A 25,238-nucleotide genomic window follows, 5' to 3' on the forward strand; every position below is an offset into this window, starting at 1 on the left:
TTTTTAGGATTGGTTTGTTATGGACTAAATATTTTTAATGGATACCAACACAGTGTAAAGGGCTTAAGTGTATACCTAGCCTCTGGTGAACACTTTTATTTTCCTGATGTCAAGAAAATGTGTATTTAAAATCAAAGGAATGCTTAACAGCCCTGTTGTGCAAGTCTTGGTATGGTTTTTTTACCATATAATGTACACTACTGTACAACCTGCTGCAACATCAAAGACCCCTCCTTCCTTCTTGCCTTTCTTAGGCATTTCTGCTCTTGCTTTTTGCTTCTTGTTTTGCTTTTATGTTGATTTCACTGAAAACTGATGCTGACACATAATAAAATTCTCCAACATTTAGATTTTTGTCAAGCCTCCTGGTTGATAAAGGCTGTCAAAAAAAAAAAGCTGATCAGCCTCCTGATTCATATCCAGGAACCAACCACTCTAGCTACGCTGTTTCTTTTTGTGCAGCTTGGCAGCAGTGAGGAATTTAAGAAGCAGTGTAACTATGCCTGGCTTCAGAGCAAGACTCAGCAAGGATCTGGAAGGAGTAAACCACCTGAGACATGTGATTAGTGCACCACACAGAGCAGTGAGCTGGAGCTATGTGAGAGCATCCCTGAGATGGCTCCCATTGTCCATGCCTGCCTGCAAGAAGGCCAAGGGAAACTGTGCAGTTTGCTTGGGGTTGGTATCATCACCTTCCTAGATGATAAATGAGGTACTGTGTGTTGTGCATGTCTTTCTCTCAGCTTGTTTTTTCTGTTAGTTGATTTGTTTTAATTTCCATTGGGTGCTATTTAAATCACTGCAATTTTGCAGTTTGTTCTGGTGTCCCATAAATATGAATGCTTTTATTGCCAAGAGATGCTGGCAGTATTTGTGAGAAGTCACCAGAGCTGGTATTTAACCTAGTGCCTGAGCAGGTCCATGACCCGATATTTATATGCACTCCGTTTGGAAACACTGCATAAGAGTATCAAAGACAAGAAAGTTGGTGTTGTGCTTTCATTTTAAATCTAGGTTCTTGTGCCAGGTGTTAGGAAAGCATTCAAAATTCCACAGTGTCAACAAGAAGATTTTTCCTAGCCTCAGTGGAGCTCTGGTTGAGTCTCTCACTGAAGGCAGGGTTGGCCCTTTCACCAGAAGCACAGGACTGGTAGCCCCCACCTTATAAACACAGTTACCCACGGGAGAGGTTTCTAATCCAAAAGATTAGAAGTGACTCCAAAGGTAGTTTTGCCCAGCAGCAATTTCTCAGGCTGTGGGAGCCAACCTCGAAAGCTCCTGAATAAAGTATGCCAAAGGAAAAAACAAAGGCTGACCAAAACATGAGGACCTGGCAAGCAAAACTTCAGAAGTCTTTTTTTTTTTTCCCACAGTTTCTTTCGAAAAAGTGTGAATATTCGTAGCATCTTTTAAACCTTTCTAGCCGAAAAATTTGTTCCTACCACTCCTAATCTCCATATTTGGAGTGTCCTTTCACTATTTAGAACATTACAGTTTTACAGCTAATTGTGGGTAAAAAAGCCTTTGGTAGGTGGAATAATATGAGACATGCCCTCACTTCCTGACTTTTTTGAGGACAGTAACCCATGGCCAGGCAGGCTTTCTTACTTGTCACTGTATGGTTCTACATGGTGGGGTGATGCACAGCAACAGATACTCTCCAGTGTCATTGGCAAGAAGTGGGGCTGATGATATTGGGTCACTTCCCACAGGAAGGGCCTACAATGAAGAACATGGTGTTTATCTGGCATGAATGGTTGGGAGATTATGTCATTGAAAATGCACTGCACCCCCACACTAACACCTGCTATATCCAAAGTGCTATATCCCCATTTAGCATCTGCATTTCTGATGTGGATGCATTGTTCTGTCTGAGTTAACTTGAGCTGTTTTAGGGAAGCATTCTGAGTGTTGCTGAGCAGAGATAGCAGCACACACAGATATAAAAGCATTGTTAAGACAAACTTTATGTGGGATGTTCTGCCAAATGGTTCCCTTCCCTTCCTCTTCTCATTTCCTTGTTCTCCTTCAGCCACTGGAGAATGCTAATCCCTTTATTCGCTTATGCGTAAACTGGTGACTTTCCAGACCTGCCACAAAAGACATTTGACTAGATGACTTTTCTGGAAAGATGCAGCAGGAGGAGATGGAAATGTTTTTCCTGAGGATTTTAGTAGTGCTATATTTGTATTGACAGTCAGCATATGAAGGACCTTGCACTGACAGCTGTAAATAAAAAGAAAAATACTACAGCTGGTTTCATTCTACCCTTTTACATAAACTTTTGTTTCAATATCTGTTTTGACCTTTAGAAACAACAAATGTACAATGTCTTGCTCATCCCAAGCAAGCTTTGACATTTTATTCTTAATACGCAAAAGAGCAGGCACACAACTACATCTGAAAGGAGAAAGTATGGAGACACCTATGGAGAGCAAAGCCATTGCTGGGTCCAAAATTTTCTCAGAATTAAATATGAAAATTAAAACCTAGGCATTGGAAAACTTAGTCTTTATTTCCTCATCTTGCAAGTACACTGGCTAAAGTCCTTTCTCTTCTCTCTTTCCTTCCAGCCAAGAATGTCTCTTTCTGTCTGTTCACCCACTGCTGGACAATCTATCCCTGCAGCCCATTCCAGAGACAGTTGGCAGGGTGAGCAGGGATCATCATCTTTTCTGATGTGGGTGGGCATTGCAGAGCAACATGCAAGAGTAAAGAGGCCCAGGGATGGCTCTAAAGGCTCACAGAAGACATTCTTGTCCCTTCATCAAAAATTATTTCTCCACTTTACTTAAGAACACATTTAGTGTATCGGGGCTGCTGTGATGTTAAAAGAATAGTTATAGAATGTTTTTAGGAGATGTGATCCCAGGCCTTGTCTTGTACAACTGTAAGAGTCCTACTAGTCCCCTAACCCAGATACTGACATGGGAGATGAGCAGTGAACAGCCCATTTCCAAGCATTTAAGTCTGCAAATTTGGTTCTTCCTTCTTCCACTGATTTCCTCAGAGCACTTCCCTTCCCTTCCCTTCCCTTCCCTTCCCTTCCCTTCCCTTCCCTTCCCTTCCCTTCCCTTCCCTTCCCTTCCCTTCCCTTCCCTTCCCTTCCCTTCCCTTCCCTTCCCTTCCCTTCCCTTCCCTTCCCTTCCCTTCCCTTCCCTTCCCTTCCCTTCCCTTCCCTTCCCTTCCCTTCCCTTCCCTTCCCTTCCCTTCCCTTCCCTTCCCTTCCCTGTTCTTCTTTAATCCCTCCCTCTATTCATCCCCTTCAACCATTTTCCATGGCATAGGTTCCCTTTGTTTTCACAAGGAATGAAGCTCTGCTCTGGTCAAAGAGCAGTCATCTGTCCCCAAGGAAGACTGTTGGAAGCAGAGTTCCCCAGGTCAACTGAGAACTGCTCTAATTACTCCTGATATCACCCCCCATGTGTGTGTCACTACAACTCTCCTTAATTCCAGCAATCCTGCTCCATTGCCTGGACAGAGCCTTGCTGTGTGTGACAGAGCAAACTGTTCTGGTGGCAACCATTCTTGAGCTCAGCTGAACTCGTAACACATGGTTGAAAGTGATTTTTCACTGTTACTACCTTAAACAATAGTGGTGGTAAGGGACTGAGGGACTGGTGCTTTCCTCCTGCACCCACAGGGTCAGAACATTTCTATTTTGGTAAAACATGGAGCAGAAGCATAGTTCTGCTGACACCTCAAAAAAAAAAAACAAACAACCTTTCAAAATAAGGACAGTTTTTAGACTGTTCTTAAAATGGCCTGAAACTTGAAAACCACTAACTGCAGCTGAAAAGCTACTTGTTTTATGATGTGGGATGCTTTCTTCCACACGGTGATTTCTTGATGTCTTAGTACATGAGTTTTGCATTTCCCGAAATGAAATGGGGGAGAGCAGTGCAGAAATCACACATTGCCCTTTTTTTCTAGTGTCTCATTCTATCCTTTAAGCCCAGAATTCCAGTATAGGCTCTGGCCTTCACATAAAAGGTATACAGCAGATAGTTTCATCAAAAGGAAAGTAGTGACTTCAGATTCAGTTTGAGAATTTTATTAAAACCAAAGGTTTCTGTTCTATACAAAACTGAGGAGATTTCTAACAAAAAAAAGTGTATTAATGACATAGGAAACAATGTAATGTAAGTGGCTTGTTGATAAAAATCTCTGAAAGCTATATACAGGATTAATACTACACAACTGTATTAATGCAGAGACTGTCAGCAACTTATAGCAATATATACAAACTACCTTTACACTCATAAATATCTTATTTACAGCTAATAAATAACATCCAAAGCTAAATCATGTTTCCTTATGAAAAGAACCTTCACTATTTTGTATCCAAATTCTAAATTTGTTTGCATTTGATCATGTATTAAGAGCACAGTTGTCCAGATACTTTGCTTCTGAAGAATTTAACTTTTAAGAGAAAATTGCATCACAATGTGGAAACTATAGGGAATAAATCATTGTATTTATTTTTAGAGGTCTGAAATGCAGTGGCTCAATACTCAACCCCACCCTCAGTGACTCATCACATCTCTGCTGTGGTTTAATCAAATGTGAAATCAAATGTGAGCAAATTCAGAGCTATTAATATTCCAACATATTGCACTGTTTAAGGCTTTTATCCCCAAATATACTAGCAGCTACAGTTGGAAATAGGAAACAAATTGTGCACATAAACACACACATTTTTTTGCTTTGCTTTTAAGACGGGATAATATTGGATAAATCACCGTCTCCATGCTGTCTTGCACATGCAGCGAAAGACTACAACACCCAGCATCAATACTTAACATTACATTTCTCCAAATATCCACCTTCAAGCGCTTGTACCTCCCCAGCATTTGTTTACCCCCTAGAAAGTTAAAAGAGGGCTATGGAACCTTTCAGCACACTAGAAAAATCATAAGTTACTTAAAAATTGGGAAGCAGACTGCCTTCAATATACCTATTTTTTTAAACTTGCAGCATGGCTAATCTGAGTGTTTTTCAGAGCACTCCTTCTTGAGGAGCACACAACTAGGCTGCTTTTAACTGGCTCAGCTCCTGCTTCCTGCTGAATTCCATCTCATGGCAGAAAACTAAGCAGCTCCTAGCACTGTACCACAGCCAAGAAACAAACTGAAGTGGATCACTGGCAGTCACAATTTCAGTACGAGGAGGTATGAGCATCCTTGTCAGCTATCAAGTGGATTCACTTGCACTGAAAGCTGCATACAGCAGCCACTCAGCTGCATGACTGACACTTGGTGTTAAAGAGCAGAGAAAATGTGACAGTTTTGGCATACATGACGCAAGCAAGCAGGGAGAGGGTGGAGGGTGGGGGAAATATCTGAAATATCCTGCATTTTCTGGTAGCTCAGTTCCTCTGCAGTTCCATTTTCACAGTGTTGAAGGCTAGACAGTTTCGTGTGCTATAACTGAAAGCATAGATAAAGTATGAAATGTCTGCATAAGACACTGGCATTGCTACCTTCTCTCACAGCTGTTATTTATTCCAGGGTAAGCAGCGTAGAAATATATAGCTTAACAGATCATACTGCTAAGCAGCACTGGCATCTACCCCTAATTACATACATTCATAACCACAAACTAAAAAAATTCATCCCCATATTAAGTCAGTCCCTGACACCTTCTAGTATTACACACAGCAAAGGTGGTTTCTTTTTCACATGGGAAACCCACTTATTTGCTAAACATACACTTGAAAACTATGAACTCTCGCCACTGAACTGCCTGAAAATTCAGTTAGCCAAGACAGAAAAAAATCCATCTAGTTTCAAATGACTCCTGAAAAGAACAAAAAAACCAACTAACCAAAAAAAAACCCCAAGCCAAACAAAACAGAAACAACAACAAAAAATAAAACCAAGTACAGGGCTTTGTTTCTTTCCAATAAATATTAAAAAATTGCTATGTAAGATCTGATGTCAAGAAACCTTGTCACAAGGCACCATGATTAAGCAAAATTACCTCTATCTTTTCAGCACTCCAAACTTTTGGCAAGTTGTTTTGCAGGTTTCTTTCTGTTTTTAACTATTTGGATAATGTATCTTTATGGTTAGTAACTTCATATGCTGAGACTTTTTTACAAGAAGTCTCTCAAATAGCTAGGAATAGCAGGCAAAAATCCAGCAATGGATAAATATTTCTATATATTTGGTTCTGAACATCCAGTCCACAGGGATGAACAGACTTTTCTCCTCCCCAGTGTGAAAAATCTTTGTTCTTGTCACTTAAGCAGATTCATGAGCAGAATTTTCTTTCGAGGTTTTCTTGGAACTGTGGAAAAAAAAAATTTAAGGTGATGAGGAAGATTTAAGACACTTGTTCTCTTGTCTTACTTTTGAGAACTAAGATTTTAAAACTCCCTACTTAACAGGAAGATAAATGACGTGCTAGGGCTTCTCTTGGCTTCTGCTTGGTTTTATGTCAGATACACACAGATATACACACTCAAGGCCTGCCCAGGTCATTGCCCCAGAGTAGCAGCCAAGCACATGTGCATTTTTATGCAGAGCTAGATCTCAGTCCAGAAGTGTCCCCATGAGACCATTCACACACAGCTATCGAACTAAAATAAATATAACCACTTCTCTATCTCAGACTTCAGTGGGTGAAGTCCAAGGATTGTCCTCACATTTAATCTGGGTCAGGAGAATTACTGATAAAAATACTAAAGTGCACTAAAGGGCTATTAAAGAAAGGCAGGATCTCTCATCCAAAGAGATGAAAATCGCAGGAATTCACTCTAGTGCCTTGTCTGTAACCCTCTCTAACAGTCCCTCATTCTGTAAGAGGCAGTGGCCAGCACTGGCTTTGCAGACATGCCAACAACCACATTAGATGGTTAGCAGAGAAGCCAGCAAAGAGCTTTTAAGCTGCTAAAAAGTGGCGATAAGCAAGCTGCTGGGTAGTCTGAGCTGTGATGCTTCTCAAGCCTTGAGAAGACTAGTGCACAAGTCAATTAAAGGGTAAGTTTTATTACTGCCCAAGTGGTAATAAAACAATCTAAAACCAATAGTGATTACTCATACCCTCCTCTCTTCCTGTTGACGGGCTGCTCCGAGCATTTCACAAATATTGCTGGGTCTTCTCCCTTGCTGAGACGTGAGGTGCCATCTCGAGAACAGAACACCACTCTGTGGAAAAAAATATTGGAAAAATCACATGACTGAGCCAAACATCCTTTTTTAATCTTAGAAAGAAGGCTGGTGCTTGGAAACAGTCTTTATACTTTGTCACGTGGGGCACTGCTACTTCGCAGGCTTGCTAGAAAGTTATTTTTAAAAGAAAATTCTGCAACAAAGGAAATGCTGTGCAAGAACTGGTAAATGAATTATACATGGGCATCAAAGCATAGCCATAACTTTCACTGATCCTTTGCAAAAAATCTTCTTGTGGCTAAGACAGCAGAAGTCCTATCCCAAAGTCTCTTGGATCTTTATTTACACCAGTCTTTATGTGAGTTTTTCGTCAGGTGAATGAACTTGGAAGAAAGCCATACTCCCTCAAATGTTTGCAAACGAAGTAGGTTACAATTTCCAGAAAACACGAGCACTTGCTTTTCCATTTATCAGTACTTTCTCCACCCCTATATTTGTTCAGCTCTGATAACTGTTCTTTGATCAAGTGACTGACCTGTTTATTCAAAGAAGGAACTTATTATTCTTTACTATACTATACGTAGGACACACATACTCTGTTCTGGGCCCATGTTCTGCAAACAGATCTGATGTTTAGTGAATATGAGTACTTCAAAAGATTCATGTCAAAGCACTTCTGTTCAGACTTTGATATTTCAACATTCACCCATTAGCAATGTCCTGCAACAGTCACGTGTTTCAGTTTTCACCCACCATTCAGGTATTCCACCCCTTAAAAAATCCAACTTAACTAAATTATAATTTCTTGCACAAACACATTTTTGGAAGGATTTCTAAAAGTCTCCATCTAAGCATGTTCTTTGTAACAAAACCTATGCAAATACCCGGCATGAAAAGAAGGACAGAGATTGCAAACACAGTCACAGATGCTGGTTCAAGGAGATGTTCTCCTGCATATTACAACTAACCTCAAGTAGATAGAATAGTGGGATACAAATTAATTACATGGGAGTAAGACTAAAAACTGCAGATCCCAGTGGAAGTAAACGACTGAACCTGGCTGATATAAAAAGTGGTTTGATAACACTGAGGCCCTGATTATCATTATGCTGCACCTATTTGTAACTGCTTAACATGTTTGCCTCAGTCTGTGAGATATCAGAAATCAGGAAGCACTATTAGAACTAATATAGCTTATAACAATCAAAACAAGGTACTTTTTCTGAGTTTCTCCTGACTTCACTCTGATTCTCTGGATGTCAAACGTTAAAGGACTCCACCAGTCTGACCAGCTGAAGAAGGTGTCTTTTTCCCACTGCAGCTTCAGCATAAGCAGGTCTCCAATATCCACTTCTGTGTAAATCAGGAAGGAAAATGTCTTGTTTGAGGAGACTTCAGGCCTATGGGGAGAAGAATAAGGAAAACAAACAAACAAACAAAAAAACACATCTGAAATTCTTGGACAGACAAAGAAAATTAAGGTGCAATAGAACCTCGAATTTTTGTACTCCAGAGGAGGAAGCAACTTTCTGCATAGTCTTGATGGATGAAGTAAGGAAAAAAAGCCTCTACCTTTTGTAGAGGCAAAAGGAACTTCCTTCTGTAGCAAGACTGGTAAAATCCTGGGACAGTCTGCCAGGCAAGGGTTGTCCTCTCTTGTGCTGGTAACTCTCAGAAAAGCCAAACAACCACCACCAATAAACAGTCTACATTCCTCAGAGCAGAAAACAGGCTTTGGTGTTTTCCAGCTCCATTCCTTGCCAGCCTGTGTCTAGGGATGTACATACAAACTTCTGCTTATTTGCAGAGATGTGAAAGCAAATCCCAAGTCCCCCTCAGCTTTTGTGCTGGGACTTTCAGATGCATAAGTCTGCTTTTAAGAAGATTTAACATGGTATAAAGACACTGAGAAGAAAATAAGAAAGCACTAAAAAATTCTTATTAGGCGGAGTCACAAGTCAGAATTCACGTTTCCGTATTTCAGATGTCTTATCAAGAAGAGCCCCTGTAGGGTTTGGTTCATTAGCTTCAGAAGTGAATGGAACTCCTTCATCAAGGACAAGAACAGATTCTGGGACCCTGTAAGATTACTGTAGGTGGAGCTAGAACAAGTTTTGCAGTTGAGACTTCAACAAATTTAGGTAAACTCAACAGTACTTTGCAGCTGTTTCTGTAGCTACTTACAGTGTGAAACCAATGTTCTCACTCTCATCTAGAGTGCCATAGAGAGATATCAGGAATGGCTGATTTGTCTTGGTCATGTCTGTCTTTCCAAAGAAATGGATCTTGACCTGGTAATGAAAGACTGAAAGAAAAGGAAATAAAATGCCATTAGGAAAATTCAATCTCCAAAGAGACAGCTGATGACAAAACCACCCTGCCTCACCTCTGCAAATCCTAGGCTGGAATATGCCAACTTCACTAAAATGAGTTTATTTCCCTGTGGGTGTTCAAGGAACTACTTTTGTTAGAACATAAATACTAGCATGCGAGGCAATCACCATTAAAGAACACCTTTGCAGCTCTTGCACCTAAACTCTGCACTCAAGCTGACACTGTAATAACCCCAGAGTATGCAGTATCACCTTCAACCCTGCTACTGAACATATGAGACTTGCTGTACGTGGCTTGAAACAAGTGAGCTGTGCCCTTCTCTTACAGGAAGCTTGGTAAAAGGGAAAAAAAAATCAACCCATTGACACTGCAGATTAAGCACCAGATGCCAACAGAACAGTCTTGCAGCTGCTCTAACAGTGCAGAAATGTGTCTTTTGATTGCTGGTCCATCACACAATGCACGCTATAAGCATACCATAGGGTACAGGCAAAGCTAAGGAGGAAAATAAAGCAGTAAGATCCAACACTATTTTCCTAGCTGAAAGCCTCTCAGTTCTCTCCGGCATTGTCATTCTCAGACCTCCCACAGCAGCAACTGGAATCAACAAGGGCTGTGATATTTTAATGAGGGCTGGTGCTCCTCTAGCAAGTGCACTACCAAAGGCACAAATCTGATGCTTGCATATCTTTAAATAAGGTGCTCACTAGACTGAGTTTTGCTGATTATTTCCTCAGCAGAAGGAAATAATCATTTGGATGAAAACCACTGAAAAAGTTTCAAGCGATCTGGCAGCAGAGGAAGTCTAACTTTTGCTACTTGGAAACTTGTTACAAAATACCTTTCTTTTCGTACTCTCCCCCACACCTCCAGTAAGACAATACTTTTGTCTGAGACTTGTGTTCAATGGCAAACGACAGGCCAGATATCCGCCTGCTCACCACGGGCACCAAAGCAGCAATATTCCCCCCTGCAGCCCATGGCCACCAGGCACACGGCTGGGCACAAGCGCCACTCTTGCTCACCAGTAAGCAAGGAGTGCCTACCTTTATAGGGCATCTGAGCACGGGTTTTCAGATACATTTTGGTGTTTCTCTTTGTTCTCACTCTGTTGACCTTGTAGCCCAAATTGTTGCAGCGGTTCTTGCGGCAGCTCAGGCAGAGGCCCTTCTCAAAGGCCTCCTTGGTGTTACAGCGGTAGGCCATGCTGGGCTTCTCCTCATTCAGGAGAGAGTCAATGAAGAGGTGGATGGATCGTTCATGGGAGCATTTCACCAGCTGGTCCACATCTTGAAAAATGAAAATGTGTAATATGTATAAACGTATGCATATAATAATATAAACCCCTAAGCAATGCTGTCAACAGGCATGATCCACTATGGCAGAGCTGGGCTTTACAGGATGACTCTTAAAAGCACTTGAAATACCACATTCCTGTGCCTCTCAGAGATCTATCCTTGCAAGACTTCTTGCAGGGCCATTCGGGTTTCCCTCAGAATGTTACACTGTTTGTTTCAGAGCAACCTCACCTCCAAGGCCTTTCTCAGCGATCAGACGCAGTGCTTCCCCAAAATTGCAACCTGGCTGGAAACCTCCACCATTGGGATAAATATCAATGTGTCCAACAGGTTTCTGGATCCCAATGCTGCGGTCTGGAGAGCCTCGGGTGTAGGTGTGTAGGACATCCACAAACTCAGCATCATCCGGGGAGAGGCGGGTGAGTTCATCAGCATACTCAAAGGTAGGACCAGCAGGATCCAGCCCTTTATGGGGCAAACCACAAAGGAAAACTGAAATTATTTCCTGCCCAAGATACTCACATTGATAATAAATGCCAAACTCAGCTGCCACATTGAGCTGGATTATTGAGTTTTCCTGCAGCCATTAGAGATGGATCATTTAAATAACATACAGGAGAATCAAATGCACTACCTTGAAATGTTGTCACTGCTTAAAAAAAATAAAAATGTATGTAAACACATGGAAGGAACCCCAGCTAACTTCCTCAGAGCAGTAGCATTTCCAGTGGATGGAAGAAATAAGCTCAAAAGTATTTTCTCAATGTCTTCCTCTCTTGTCAAGAACCGCAGAACTTGTATTTGAAGTGTCTGAAGTGTGGAAAAGTCTTGCTGATAACTCCATGCCAGGGGAACAAGTGGGAAACATAAATGAGGCTTTCAGTGTCTACATACCTAAGGGGAAGGGGATTATTATGATAAACTGTTGCTGCAGCAACACTAACATCAAAAAAACCCAGAACTACACTGCCAGTGAACAACTACTATCTCCTGTTCAGATAACAACCTGAGAGACGGCTGAAGGGACACGTCTTTCTGCAGCCCTCAGCTAGGGACAGGCACCTGTGCTGTTCACCCACAGTTAGCTGTACCTGGTGTGAGCTGCCTCCCCCTCAGCTGTGAGGGCTTCAGGGGTTACACTACGTTGCTCCCTGTGCTTTCCCCAGGGAAAAGTTCATCCTCAGCACCAAGAGCAACTGTGGAGTCACAAGAGAGGGTACTGACATATCAGTGATTTGGCAGTCTCAGTGAAAGCAGAAAAGCTGCAGCTTCGAGAAAGGAAGGGCAGAGGGACTAACGCTTTGGCCTCCTGACTTTTATCTGCCACCTCTCGGACTCGACCTTTCTAGATGTGACTGCTAGCCCAGCTCTCAACATGCCTGTGGATCTGGGATGACAGCCAGGCTCAGGTGAAAGACTAAAGGGTGCCAGGAGCTAGGCTCCCTTCTGAATGGTGCTCCCAATCTCTCTCAGCAACAAAGGCACCACAGATGAGCAATTTTCTTAGCCACATTTGCTGATGCTGACAATTCCTTTGTCACTGAGATCAGTGCTAGGGGCTCAGCTGTCCAGGTGCTGGGTTGTAAACCAGCACCAGAGCCTCAGGCTCCAAAAATCACCTTAAACAGAAATCTAAGCAGACATAGCAACAGAGCAAATATATGTCTTCCCCAAATTCTCACAGTATTATTTCCAGCCTAGAATATTTTTGATCCTATTATGATTAACTCTGTAATAACCCACACTGGATTTCTTCTGGTTATCCGTCCAGTCTCCCTTTGAGCCTATATAAACTTCTTGCATCATCCCATGGCAGAATTCTGCAGGTACTAAACCTGCTGCAGTGGAATTTACTTCCTGTTCTCTTTCAATAGCTCTCATCAGCTGCAAGGAATGACTGCCTGGATAAATACAACCCACTGAATTTCTCATGCTGCAAGTGATACCGTGACCTTTTCTGAGCCATGGTTTGGTCAGTCCCCACCACAGCCCTGCCAAGCTACTCTTTTATCAGGGCCTACTCACTCATTTCTTGTAAGGAAGCAAATAAAGGCTTCTCACTCACCACCGTTGTTGTTATTTCCTGAATCTTTTTCCAGTTCTACTCCAGAAATATCAGCCCTGCTGTTTCATTAAATAATGAATATATAACCAAAGTACTGCCAGCAAGAAACAAACATTCTGGTGATTTTTCAGTGGAACATAATATTTCAGTATGGAAGAGATGCAACTCTCCACTCTACAGTCACAGGTTTTCTTACCAGTAATTCTGTTCACCTTCTTTTTGGCCAGGTTCCCAGCAATCCCAGCAGCATGGGCACCTAGACTGTACCCCAGCAAGTGAAGATTGTTGAGAGGATAATTGAATTGCTCCTGCAGAAGGGAATAATTCGTTTAAAATACACAACTAAATACAAAAAAACATCAGAAGACACAAAATAAAATGTTTTGCTAATACTGGGATTTTGTTTGAGCCATGAATAATAGAAGAAACACAGTTTATTCAGAAATACAGTTATCATAATTTTGTGTCATTGAAGATTTCATCACGTAACTAATTTATGGCCAAAATCTAAACCATGAGGAATGCAAAATAAAGGACAGAACACAGGGCTGTTTATTATATAAAGGTTTTCAGCCACTCGCTACTCAGCAGTTTCTGGATCTCCTAAGGCAGGGCACATTTCTAATTCCCAAGGGCTGGCTACTGTAGAATATATAGGAACCTGTCTTTCATAGCTACCTCTCACAGAGCCCTCAGAAATGCTCTGGGGCCACAGGACCCCACAAACCACAAGGTAAAGTTTCTGGAATGCAGTACAGAAGGCCTCTGAGTAGGAGATAGCCAGTAAATCAAGGCCGGAATTTTACCAGTCCAGCACAACTACTGTCTGCAAGAGTTTAACTCCATCTACCCAGCAGGAGATGACTAACATGCTGCATCATTGCTGTTTTGTCTCGAATGACATTACATAGAATGTGAGACTTGTCTCCACGTCTTACCTCCATCCAATCAATAAACGTAGCAACATCCCTTCCCACCAGCCTGGTGTACGCAGCAGACACGGGATAGTGCTGCTGAGCTCGAACTAGCCAATCCACCACAATGACGTTGGAGTCAGGCTCCCTCTTGTACAGGGCATCCACCAGCTTTGGGACCCAACTTTCATACATCCCTGTCACCTGTTGGTTTTGATGATTTTAATAATTAAAATTAAAATAGGAGATATATTAATATATCTGTAAGACACTTCTGCACACTTTATGCGATGTGTGGTTAAAAGGGAGATGCCTCCCACTTCGTCTTACCGTCCACCCGTGGATGACCACGAAGGTTTTACTGGTGTGATTGAAGTTGCACTGTGCCAGGCTGTCCACCTGCCCAGGAACCAGGTAGCAGACATCTTCATCGGGCTCTGCAGGCGTCCGTAAAGAAAACTTGCTCTCGATTCCCTCAAAATTGTTTTCACCTGTTGTAAGAGCACAAAAAACATAGCAGAGTTTTAGGAGTACTAGGACAAAGTCAGGAGGCACAGGCACAATGTTGGAGAGATATCTGGAGCAGTCAAGAAATAGGATATCTGGTTTTCATTTCCTACAGCACTCAATGGAACATACAACAGCCGTGTAAAGGGGAAATCAAAGGGTGAAAATTTCCCCCATTCCAAGGTCCTGCTAAAACAGTAAGAATCTGCTGAGCTGTCAGAGAGGTATGAATCCATTTTAAGAGTCAGTATTTTCCCCATTGCGTTAAGCAGGAAACCTCATAAGTATCCCAAGAGTACAGAAAACTGCACAGGAGAGTCACCGACAGGCATCCAGGAAAGCAGAGAGTTATTACCATACTATTACATATTTTGCTGGTGTATTTTCTACATCACCTCATCAATAATCACTGCCTAACAAGGCCTTTTATAACACCACGTAGTTGCAGTGCATTAAAAGCTGTGAAGTCACCAGTGCTTTATAAAATACTAGTTTTAAGTTTTACCAACAAATAGCAGGTGAGAAGATCAGACACCCATCAGAGAAACTGAATAGCAAACCAGCAGTCTATTTTTGCAGTACGTTTTCAGGTCTGATAATCTACAGAAAATTAAGCCTCAGAAAAATATTTTCTCTGCCTGAAGCAGAGGGAAGGAGGCTGAGAAGGAGGTGCAGATCGTGTACTGGTGGTAACAAAGTATGTCGTGGCCTGCAAAGATCACTCCCTCCAAATCCTGCTTCAAAATTTAAGTACTCCTTTTCCTGCCAAGACAGAGAAGTGACTTTACGCTTCATACTCATTATTTCTTTTGGGAAGAAACTTAAATGTCTCCTCTTTTTATGACTGATTCAACTCTTAAATGCCTCTATGTACAGAATACTCTGTAATTAACTTTTCAAAACCCAGGCCCCAGTTTGGCAACTTGAGTTAGGCAAATATTGATAGCCTGTTTTTCAAGTACAGATGAACTTGGGCCAACTCTGTCCTGCTCAGCATTGTCTTTCCTGGCATCAAGACCACCAACCTTTCACAAACTCTTAAACACACATTAATGAATGGCTCCAAGCCACCATGGGGAATAAAAATGAACAAGGTAAGGACCTTACGCTAGGCAGGCAAAACAGAATTCCACTCCTTTTTCCCATTGCAGAAGAGGTTTTCTATGATAATTGGTAGATTTGCATTTCCTGCATAAAGTTGTGCTGCATCACTCAGGTGATAAATAACTAACAATTAAGTCTTCTCCAAAACAGTTTTTCTGTTCTTCTCATTCAAGCTACTACACACAGCAAGGCACAGCCTTATGCCTGACCTCACCTCTGGGAGCTCTATAAAGTCTGGGAAGTCCTTGCTGTTCTTGGAGGGTCACAAGAAATCAGGGTCTTACCTCTTGCATTAGCTCTAAAACCAGCACAGAGCTTTGCAACAAATGCTTATGTAGCAGTCTCAGAGAAACTTGTCAGCCATAATCAATGGCTTAGCATTGCCCGAGTTCAGCTTGATTTCTCACCTGTCAAAGCACATGCAGGAAAGCAAGAACCGTTCACTGAACAGAGGCAGTACTCAGCTTTAGGTTTTGACCTTGACTGTGCTAGGCTGGCTAGCTAATCCAGGATAATTACACTGAGGGCCCCCTTCCTGCCTCCTTCCTCCTAAAGAAAGGTGTTTTTCATAGACCTTACCCTTCCTTCTACCAGTAGAAGTATTCACATAATGGTAAATATAACATTTTACCCACTAATGAAAGCTAAATTTGCCAAACTAACCAAATGTTTGCACCTTTTCTATATTTTTACAAGTTCAAAATTTCTTTTTGCAACCAACTGACAGTATAAAACATTTCTTGAACAAATCTTTAGACCTGTATTATTTACTTTTTAGCCAGAAAAAGAAAAATCACAAAAGCTGGGCTGGTTAAATATCAGCTATAACCTTTCACTCAGATGTGAATCAGTAAAACCTTGAAAGGAACAAGAACAGCTTTCAACTGTAAGGCATACAACGCTAGGACTTTCAATTATGTATATTCCCTCCTAGTACAGGAAGTCGAACAAGAATAGTCCACCTGCTCACTAGCTAATAGTGCTTCCTTTCATACCTAGATATCATTTCCCTTCTGGATTACATTTATCTGATAATCATCCAATATCTAAATTACATTGATATCCTGTCTTGTAGTGTGTTTTCAATTACAAACACATGCTAGAATTTGCATGTAAGGTCAAACCGCAGCTCTTTTGAAAACAAGTTAATAGGAAATTTACAATTCTAAGTGTAGTATACTTAAGGGTACACTTGGAAAAGTGCACCAAGCTTAGAAAAACTGCAGTACAGTGGCATCTGCCACTGAAGATGTGTTAAGTGCTTCACACATATTTTCGTGTTTTAGTCTAAAAATCTTTGATGGAGATTTGAGAAAATAAAATCACTGAGATACAATCACTACCAGGAAAGCAGCAGCTGCAAAGCAACAGCCCATGAGTTAGGGAAATGGCAGGCAGTCAGTTCTCTCATTTAACTATGTTGTATGAGGAATTAGAAAGTCAGAAGAAATTACGGTTATCATCTTATGCCCACAAAAAGTGTCATGCTATCTTATGTCCACACATGGTCAGTTCCTAGCAGGCAAGATACTGTTTGGATGAGAGAAGTGTGTGTGTAGTGGAGCTTATTACAGACTTCTGCACGGTGTGCTCATCAAGAAGCTTTCCTTGGAATTTGCCTGAGTTTGGCTTTGCAAATTCTGTACAGCTCAGAGCAGAAGATGTCTTGTCTACACCTAATGTGCTGCACACATGCTGCAGTACCACCTCACATCCCTGCAGAATACAGGTGCACTAAGTCTGTACACACTTACCACACAGACCAACACCTACATGTACCATGCTTTAACCTGAAGCAGAAAAGTTACACAGCATATCACTTCAGAAAATTAGTATTTCCCACTTCTGCTTTCATTCCTTATTGTTTTTCCTGGTCTCTTTAAAAATTATTCAGAACCAAACTTTGTCATTCGTAGACCTTTGCCACAGACCTTTTCCTCACAGATTCAAAGGGAGAAGTCTCCTTGAATAATGTCCTGAGACAGTGACAGTGGGCCTCATTCTTACAGTCTTACACAAAGAAGTGCAGAGACGGACAAAGTACACACTCATCACAGTTTAGTTAATACGATGTTTTAACAACTTAATTAAACCACAGAAAACCCAAAAAGAGATAGTTTTCAGCATATTTCTGAAAGGTGGACAGAAATGTATCTGAATTAACATTGCATTTTTCATAATGTAGGTACAGAAATTAGATACCAAGAAATATACATACATCCATGTTAAGATACCAAAGCAGCTTTTCATGACAAGAATGTAAGTCCCATTTCTAAACAAGGCCTTTGAATAAAACAGACTGGAAGTAAACACATGCAGACAAAAAAGAAATCCATGCTTTTGCTAAAATCTACACTTTCCCAGACATCGTTCAGCAAAGTTACAAAGGCATGTGTTATGCACTGCCAAAGCTTCCAGGCCCACAGTTACAAATACAAGCACTTGTTGCAAAACAAAATTTTCTGTCTACTGCTATATGTTCACAGTTAACATGACCTATAAAGGGATTTTTTAGGGGACTGAAGCAGAATTAAGGGACCAGAATTAAGAATTAAATGACTGCTTCCAGATGGAAGCTGGCTTTTCAGGCTGCATCACCAAAACCTCACTTTTTTGTCATGCTATACACTTTTCTTACACCACTACTTCCACAATATGAGTTTCCATATTTAAAGAAAAAAAAAAAAAAAAAGCTATCCTGTGCAGCAACCTCAAAGAATTCTGAGAAAGTGGGGGGGGGGGGGGGGGGGGGGAGGGGGGCGGGGTGGGAGGGGGAAGCTTACTAACTGGGAAGTCAGTAGTTTTGTTTTTCCTGTTCAAAGTTTGTGACACTTTGGACTTGCAACTCGTGAAATTCCTTTCAGTTAGGGACTCCTATCAATTATCAATTTTGAAAGCCTCCCGCTGACTTTAGGCATTCTGACACACTTACCAAGAGAATTCAGTTTCAAGTTTCTTTCACAGAAAGCCCAAGGTAACTTGGCAAATTATTTTGATTGTGAAACTGTTTACTAATGTTCAGCTGGGTGGAGAATGTGAGTCTTGAGGAAGTAACAACATCTGAAATATTAATCAAAAGTTAAACTGCCCACATCACACAGGTTGCCAAAATATGATAACAATGCATTTGCCAGAATGAGTGGAGCTATGGTTTTAAAAATGGAATCTTTGATAAACAACAATTTCCTAGCATTATGCAATCAGAAATGGAAATACTATTAGCTAGGTGCAAAGATCCTTAGAAATTATACTGCTAGACTGTGTCTTCTATAGCCCACAGAGACACGCATGCACACGCATGCACGGCAGTAAATATCTGCACGTAACATCGAACATTTTCCAGCTATAGTTAACTGGGTTAAATCTTCCCTCAGCCAACAATCAGCATTAGGATCACCCATCAATCAGTCATACACCCATCATCAGTCAGAACTCCTAAGAGTTTTAAAGCAAACTCACAGTCAGCTGTAGAAAAGGGACTATGTCAAAGAATCAGTTATCATTTAGTTTGATCTACACTATACACTGAAAGCAGGCTACTGTGTGTTGCAATCCCAGGAAACCTACCTCAGGAATCAGGTTATTGTTTAACCTTGCTGCAAAAATATTACAACTTCAAGTTTATTTATGTATTCCTTAATGGCAGAGCCCTGAGAGTATGTTCTGCTTCACTTCCCAGGTGGGGCCAATGGAAAGAGCAACACTTCTGGAAAGCTACCGGCCACAAGTTCAGAAGCTAAGCAAGAACTTCCCTGCTCAAATTCTGCAGCTGGCAAACTGCTGTTCTCCCCCTATACACAGGGATGCCCACCCCTCTCCATGGTACTCCCTGTCAATTCTTTACTCAGCTGCAGCTGAGACATTTGAAACTCAATCCAGCAGATATCTAGCCATGCATCGGTCCCTCTGGGATATCTGGAATTAGCCCAAGACAATTAAAATGCAACCACTGTCAGACTTTCCAGTAATGTAGAGGTAAGGATGCATGAGAAAGTCCTATCATGCAAATACTTCTGCACAGAGGAGATTCCAGCAAACTTTTAGGAGTCCTAGCGATCATGATAATCTCCAGTACAACTTGATGCCTGAGAGCCTCACCTCTGTGCCTTCTCAGATATGAATTGTTTCGTGAAAGGCCATGCCACAGCTGCCCTGGTATGTCTATCCCAAACATAAGCCACAGAAAAAGCCAGCAGCTTGCATCACACAACAGTGTAAATATGCTGACTCTGGATTTACACTGGTAAAAATAAGGATCTGAATATATTTCTAGCGATGTTTTTTATCTTTTCCTGAAGCACCAACATTTTCTTGACCTAGAAAGTCTTTTTCTATGTTGTTTTTAAAATACTCTGGATTCTTGGAGGGTTGGATCATGTGTTTTCTGTGGTTTCAAAAAACTTTTTTTACTGTGATGTGCATGGAAGAGTGTGAAATTAAAGGCTTGAATTGCTTTAGGATGAACACACAACCTGCTTTTATATAACCTGTTCCTAAGAAGAAATAGTGAAATTATTATTAAGTCCGTGGCAAATCAGCTCCTGCAGAGATGAAAGCTTTCTCTGGTAAGAAAGTTATTTTACTGTATAGAACTTGGATACTGTGATGAAAACTGGTTTTGATTGTCTCTGATGGCACAAGATTGGATTCAAAGCTAGAATACATTCTTTTTGCTGTACCCTAGCACCCCATCCTCTTACTTTTGAATACTTCCCTTCAGCTTCCTGGTACACAAAGAAGTAACAAAGGCATGCAGAGCAGAAAAAACGGCTGTTTATATATTCCAGTTTAGGATCACAAAGCAGCTCTAGGAGCTACAGGCACCCTTTCTTCTAAGGCCAGAAACTTTTCAAGATAGGTACTATGTGTAGGAGATCAGTGTAAGAAAGTAAGCCTGGGACAGGGCACTGCTAACAATATTTTAAGAGTTTTTCTTAGTTCTTAAGCTTGAAAAGTAGCAGTCTCTTTGTTCATAACAGCTTCAATTACATTGTGATTAATTGAGAGAGCATTAGTGAAAATCCAGCACCATTTGCACATCTGCCACTTCCTCTAGCTTGGACAGGGTGTCTATGCACAAGTGCAGGTACAACGGGCTGAGCACAAGCACAGCCGTAAGCGAACCTAGAGAGAGTAAAACACGCTGTTCACTTTTTCCCGAGTGGATTCTGCTCATAACAGGCTTAACTACAACTCGAATGCATTACGGTGAAACTCAGCCTTGCCTTGTCTAGGATCAAGAACTGTAGGAAGTTGGGATGCTGGGATGGATGAGTCCTACAGAGGAGGAAGCCGAGGGACCTTACCGTGGTGCTACTGCTGTGCAAATCCCTTGCTGGGACGCAAGGGACTCTCGGAAGCCACCTTGTCTCTGGGAAAAAAAACAGATCCCAAACCTCAACAGGTCGCCCCATCAGCCCGGCAGGTTGTGCGCCTGAGTTTCGTCTGGGCAACAGGCTCCAGGTCTCTCCTAACAGGATGGAGCTTCCCCCCAGTGCTGCTCTCCAGCGCCTTCCAAGCCACCGGAGTCCCGCAGCATCCCAAGCACCCAGGGGTAGCTTCACAAAGGAAGGATTTCCAGCAGCCCTTTCCCGCCACACCGGCAGCCCTTCCCCCGAGCCTCCCCTTCCCAAAAGCAGCAGGCAGATCCCGCGCACCCCGTGTCCCGGGACTCACCGCCGAGAGCAGGCTCCCAGCGCAGCCAGAGGCACACGGCGGCCAGGAACGCCTTCTTCCACATCTCGCCTCCCGCCGCGGCACGCAACTTTCGGCGCGAAAAGAAAACAAATGTTTAAAAAAATTAAAAGTAAGTAAGTGCGGTTTTTGCTTTAAAAACTTATGGTAACTGAACAGAAGTGCGGCGCAGAAGCGCAGCGAACGACAGGGCAGCCCGGGGAGCGCCCAGCACTGCCAGGGCCGCGCCCGCCCGGCCTTATGTCCCGGGCAGTATGCAAATAGATAAATAAATATGCAAATACGTAAATATGTAAATATGCAAATATGCACGGGAACCCCCGCGCCCATTGGGCGAGCGCCGCGGGGCGGGGCGGGGTGGGGCGGGCTCGGGCTCGAGTTCGGGTTCGGGTTTGGGTTCGGGCTCGGCGCTCCCGCGGGACGCGGGATGGAGCGGAGCGGAACGGGGCGGAACGGCACGGCCCCGGCTCGGCAGGGCGTGCAGAGAGCCCTTGGCTCCGAGCCCTCCTTGCGCCTGGCCCGCACAGTCCTCCCACAGCCCAGTCCGCACAGCCAGATGCGGTCCCGGCGTTTCACCCCTGGGTCCTTCCTGCCCATGCCGACCTAGCTCTGCTATGCCTCTGGTGGGGTCTTCCTTCCCATTCCTCTTTTGCACAAGTAAATGCAGCCAACTGCATTTTCTGTGCTGTGCTTGCAAAGGGCCTTCTGCCCCTTCCTCGAAAAATATTTGCCGAGACCTTGTTTTGCCGGCACTCGAAGAGATACAAGTTTGGAGAAAAAATTAATTCACTGGAGATGGCATCTGTGCTCCTGAGAAATAAAAAATTGATTCCTTGAGCTTTTCAACTCTCTCTACCCTCCTCTCAGAAATGAGATTTGCACTGAGATTTGAGTTGGCAGCCACTGGGTGAAAGATCAGTTATGTAAGGACATTAATTTAATAACAATACCAGTTTTCATTTCATTGTGCAGTTTGTTGCCAAAGGCCCAGCTTCATAAAGAAGCTTATGACACAGGGAATGAAGACTCCCTGGGTTTTGCAAAGTGAAGCGAATGGGATTCACTTCAAGGGTAACAGATCTTTCTCATACCAGACACCCAAGGAGACAAAAACATATCTATATATTAATGTTTATATTGGTGACATTGTTCAATAAGAGATTGCTGAAGTGTAGCATTAGTACTAGATCACCTTTCCAGCTTTAGGTTCTGCTAAATGACCAGTAACATCTGTAAGTAAGAATACATTTTCCGCCAAGACACAACTAGTTTCCTCCATCAGCAATCCCTATTTATATCCAGAAAGCATCAGAAGAATTTAGTGAGGGTACAAACTGTTCATGCTGAGACTTTTCCATTGAGACAACTGAGTGGCAGGAAGAGGAGGGGGCTAACACTGTGGGTGAGGTAGGGAGAGAGACTGGGAGTCCGAGCAGGGGATTGGAGGTGAAGAGGCAGGAGAGACCAACTTCCTCCCCAGAGGATGGTGGTGATGTGAGCAGGGAATAATATGGTTTGTGCTGCAGCTTGCTAAGTATTGAGCATATCCTCTAACACAAAGTGTTTGAGAGCCTCTTGTCAAAACAATAGCAAAAATTTTTTCATGTCTTTCTTTTCCCCAAGTGTGGACTAAACAATACATTTCTCTTGATCTAATTTGGTTTAATACTACAGTGTAATTTCCGCCTTAGAAATCAGCCTGACTCTATCTAGGGTCAGACATCCTTCCTAGAAAATTTCATTCCCTGATGGGAGCATATGGCAAACTTAAAGAACAAACACTTTAAGGCCGACTGCTTTTAGGGAGACTGTCAGGTAACCCTAATCACAGGTGATGCTACATACCCATCAGAGATGAATCTCCTGATTTGCACAACTACATTGATAGTTACTTCAGGACAGAAGAAAATAAAATTTAAAAAGCTTACAGTATTACATATTATATTAATTCTGTGGGGAAAAAAGTAATGTACTTTTAAATGCTTATAGAATCAGGTAGAAAGGAGCAGTGTCAACGCCTGGCACATCAGCCCTGGATAGATTGCTGGCCCTGCCTGCAAATCCATGGGCTGTAATCAGACTTACAGTTAACTCCCAGTATAGCTTCTGAAACCCACCAATAGAAATGGCAGGCAGAAGATTTTCATTCACAGAATGAAATCTAATTTGTTACACTGAAAAGGCTGGTTTGCACAAGTTTTTCTTCATGCCCATGCCTCACTTTAAGACATAGTTATGTATCTAAGAAAGAGTTAAGCAAAATGTGGACAAATTGGAAAAAAAAAAAAAGAAGATAGGAAGGAAGATTAAAAGCAAAACACTAAAAAAACCTTTCAAGTGATGAAAAACAGGGGGAAGGGGTAATTCCAGCTTCTTGGATCTTGAACAGAGTGCCTAAATCTGTTGTAAACTCAGATGTGAAATAATCTGAAATTGATTTGACACAGCACATTTTCCAACATTTAAAAATCTTTTTTCCCTTGCAGATAATCATGATTGGATGGAAAAGAAGCTTCATGGCATCAACTCAAGGTGCTTCAGTGCAATCATTAACTGGACTTGAGTTCTTCTTCCTCTGTGAAATACATAATCCTAGAGGGGAAAGCAAAGCTCCATCTGTAAAACAGAGCCTGACTGATAGTATTCATGGACTCTGAAGTGGGTAGAAGGTACTATAGTGAGAGCTAAAATACATTGCTTCTAATAAGAACTAGGGAAAGCCTGGGCAATGGAGAGAGAAGTTGCATAACTAGACTGGTACTTGCACCCACAGACCATATAGAAGGTTAAAGTGAAAACAAGCCCAGAAATGCCTCCAACACAGCACGGGCAGCATTGTGGTGCAGCTATGCAAAACCCTGAGCAAATTCACTGGCCTCACACAAGGACAAGCAAGGGGAGAACCAACCAGAAAATTTCATTTCCACAACAATGCCCAAAGAGAGCTTGAAGCACAGCGAGAAGGGAGGCGTCACATTATGACTCTTTGAATGTTTTTGTACTGCTTTAACACAAAAGATTTTATAACTGAGGGTGAGAAGTCTTCTTAGTATCTGCTTAGAAACACGCAGAAAACATTCTGATCTCCTTCTGAATAGGAAATACAAGTAAGAGGTCTTTTCTTTTTCTTTCTAAATATTTGAAATATTTGAATAAATATTTGAATTTTTTCTTTCCCCACCCAGAAGAAAAATAGTGAAAATAAAGCCAAAAAGTCAGTGTAAGCTTCCAGATGATCTCTGTACTAATAAGTTCAAAGAAACAAACAAAAAAGGATTCTTTTCTTCTACTTTTAGTTTGCTCAAAGATATCTGTGAAATGGTTTTTTAAATGTATTTTTCTGAAAATAAGCCATTTTAATGGAACTCCAGTTTGGGAATTAAAAAAATTACTCTTTCCTGCCTGTTTCAATAAGCACGAACTGGGCTACAACAATAATTTCACACGCAGGAGAAGTCCTCTTGTCCTGGGCTGAGCCTCTTTGCTTCAAGTAAGCAGCAACACAACGTCAAGACACTCAGGGGCTTGAGGGTGACTCTTGAGCTGTCCCACCTACACTCATCAACAGGCCCTTTTTGTGGCCCAGTATTTGCCTGCTTCCCCACACTGGCAGCGAGCGAGGACTGCAGGCACCTTTCAGCAAGGGCAGGGACAGCCCAGTGACAGGCAGGTGTGCAGGCAGGTGAGAGCTACAGCTACAGCTGCGCCAAAGCCTGTGTGTGGTGGTTATTCTGAATCTCCCTAAATGGGCTGCAGTGGGAAAGGTGGCAGCAGGATCCACCTGGGTGTCTGCTTTGGAACATAATATGTGCGCCTTCATTAGCACCTGTTAGTACCTGGAAGAGCCCAGCTGAAGACAGAAATATGGGGAGCTATGCAGCAGCTGCAGCTCTGACTGCAACAGGACACCTGTTCCTCCTGCTAACTTTTCTGCTTCACAGAGAGGTTCTTCCAGTGTTTGGTGTCACATAGGAAACAAGAGGAGGCTCGTGTAAAACAGCCTTTAGCTGTTATGTCTTAACATATTTGTCCTTTCTACTGCCGTGATATCACTTGCTGTTCTGTTCCCAGATTGTCTTATCTCACAGACAAGGTCCTCTCACTGATTAGCACAAGGATTAATTCCTCTTCATCCCACTCTCTTATTTCCAGTGCACTATGTAAGCTACTAATTCCTATTTAAAAATAGAGATATGGAAGAAAGCAG

General features: G+C 42.2%; 1 protein-coding gene and 1 long non-coding RNA gene across 2 annotated transcripts; one reads left to right on the plus strand and one right to left on the minus strand.

The window, feature by feature from the left end:
• Nucleotides 1-490: 490 nt before the first annotated feature.
• On the plus strand, nt 491-2,851 carry LOC148219803 (uncharacterized). The gene is made up of 2 exons (XR_015799352.1): nt 491-712; nt 2,574-2,851. It is a non-coding gene; the product is annotated as an uncharacterized LOC148219803 (long non-coding RNA).
• A 1,187-nt stretch (nt 2,852-4,038) lies between these two features.
• Nucleotides 4,039-21,273, minus strand: LPL (lipoprotein lipase). The gene is made up of 10 exons (XM_014882395.2): nt 21,014-21,273; nt 14,057-14,217; nt 13,751-13,930; nt 13,009-13,120; nt 10,979-11,212; nt 10,496-10,738; nt 9,300-9,420; nt 8,333-8,515; nt 7,047-7,151; nt 4,039-6,291 (listed from the first exon to the last, which is right to left on the minus strand). Exons 1-10 carry the CDS (start codon nt 21,075-21,077, stop codon nt 6,246-6,248), a joined length of 1,449 nt encoding a protein of 482 aa, XP_014737881.2. The 5' UTR covers nt 21,078-21,273; the 3' UTR covers nt 4,039-6,245.
• Between the last annotated feature and the right edge of the window lie 3,965 nt (nt 21,274-25,238).

The sequence above is a fragment of the Sturnus vulgaris genome, chromosome Z, assembly GCF_052056855.1.
Source record: "Sturnus vulgaris isolate bStuVul1 chromosome Z, bStuVul1.hap1, whole genome shotgun sequence".
In the NCBI taxonomy this organism is placed as follows: domain Eukaryota; kingdom Metazoa; phylum Chordata; class Aves; order Passeriformes; family Sturnidae; genus Sturnus; species Sturnus vulgaris.

Excerpts from the sequence above, each read along its gene's own strand:
- LPL (XM_014882395.2), bottom strand. The coding sequence starts at position 21,077 with ATGTGGAAGAAGGCGTTCCTGGCCGCCGTGTGCCTCTGGCTGCGCTGG. Across the intron at positions 13,931-14,056 it reads TGGTCATCCACGGGTGGACG|GTGACAGGGATGTATGAAAG; the intron begins GTAAGACGAAGT and ends CAAAACCAACAG. Across the intron at positions 8,516-9,299 it reads GAGAACATTGGTTTCACACT|GCCTGAAGTCTCCTCAAACA; the intron begins GTAAGTAGCTAC and ends TTCTCCCCATAG.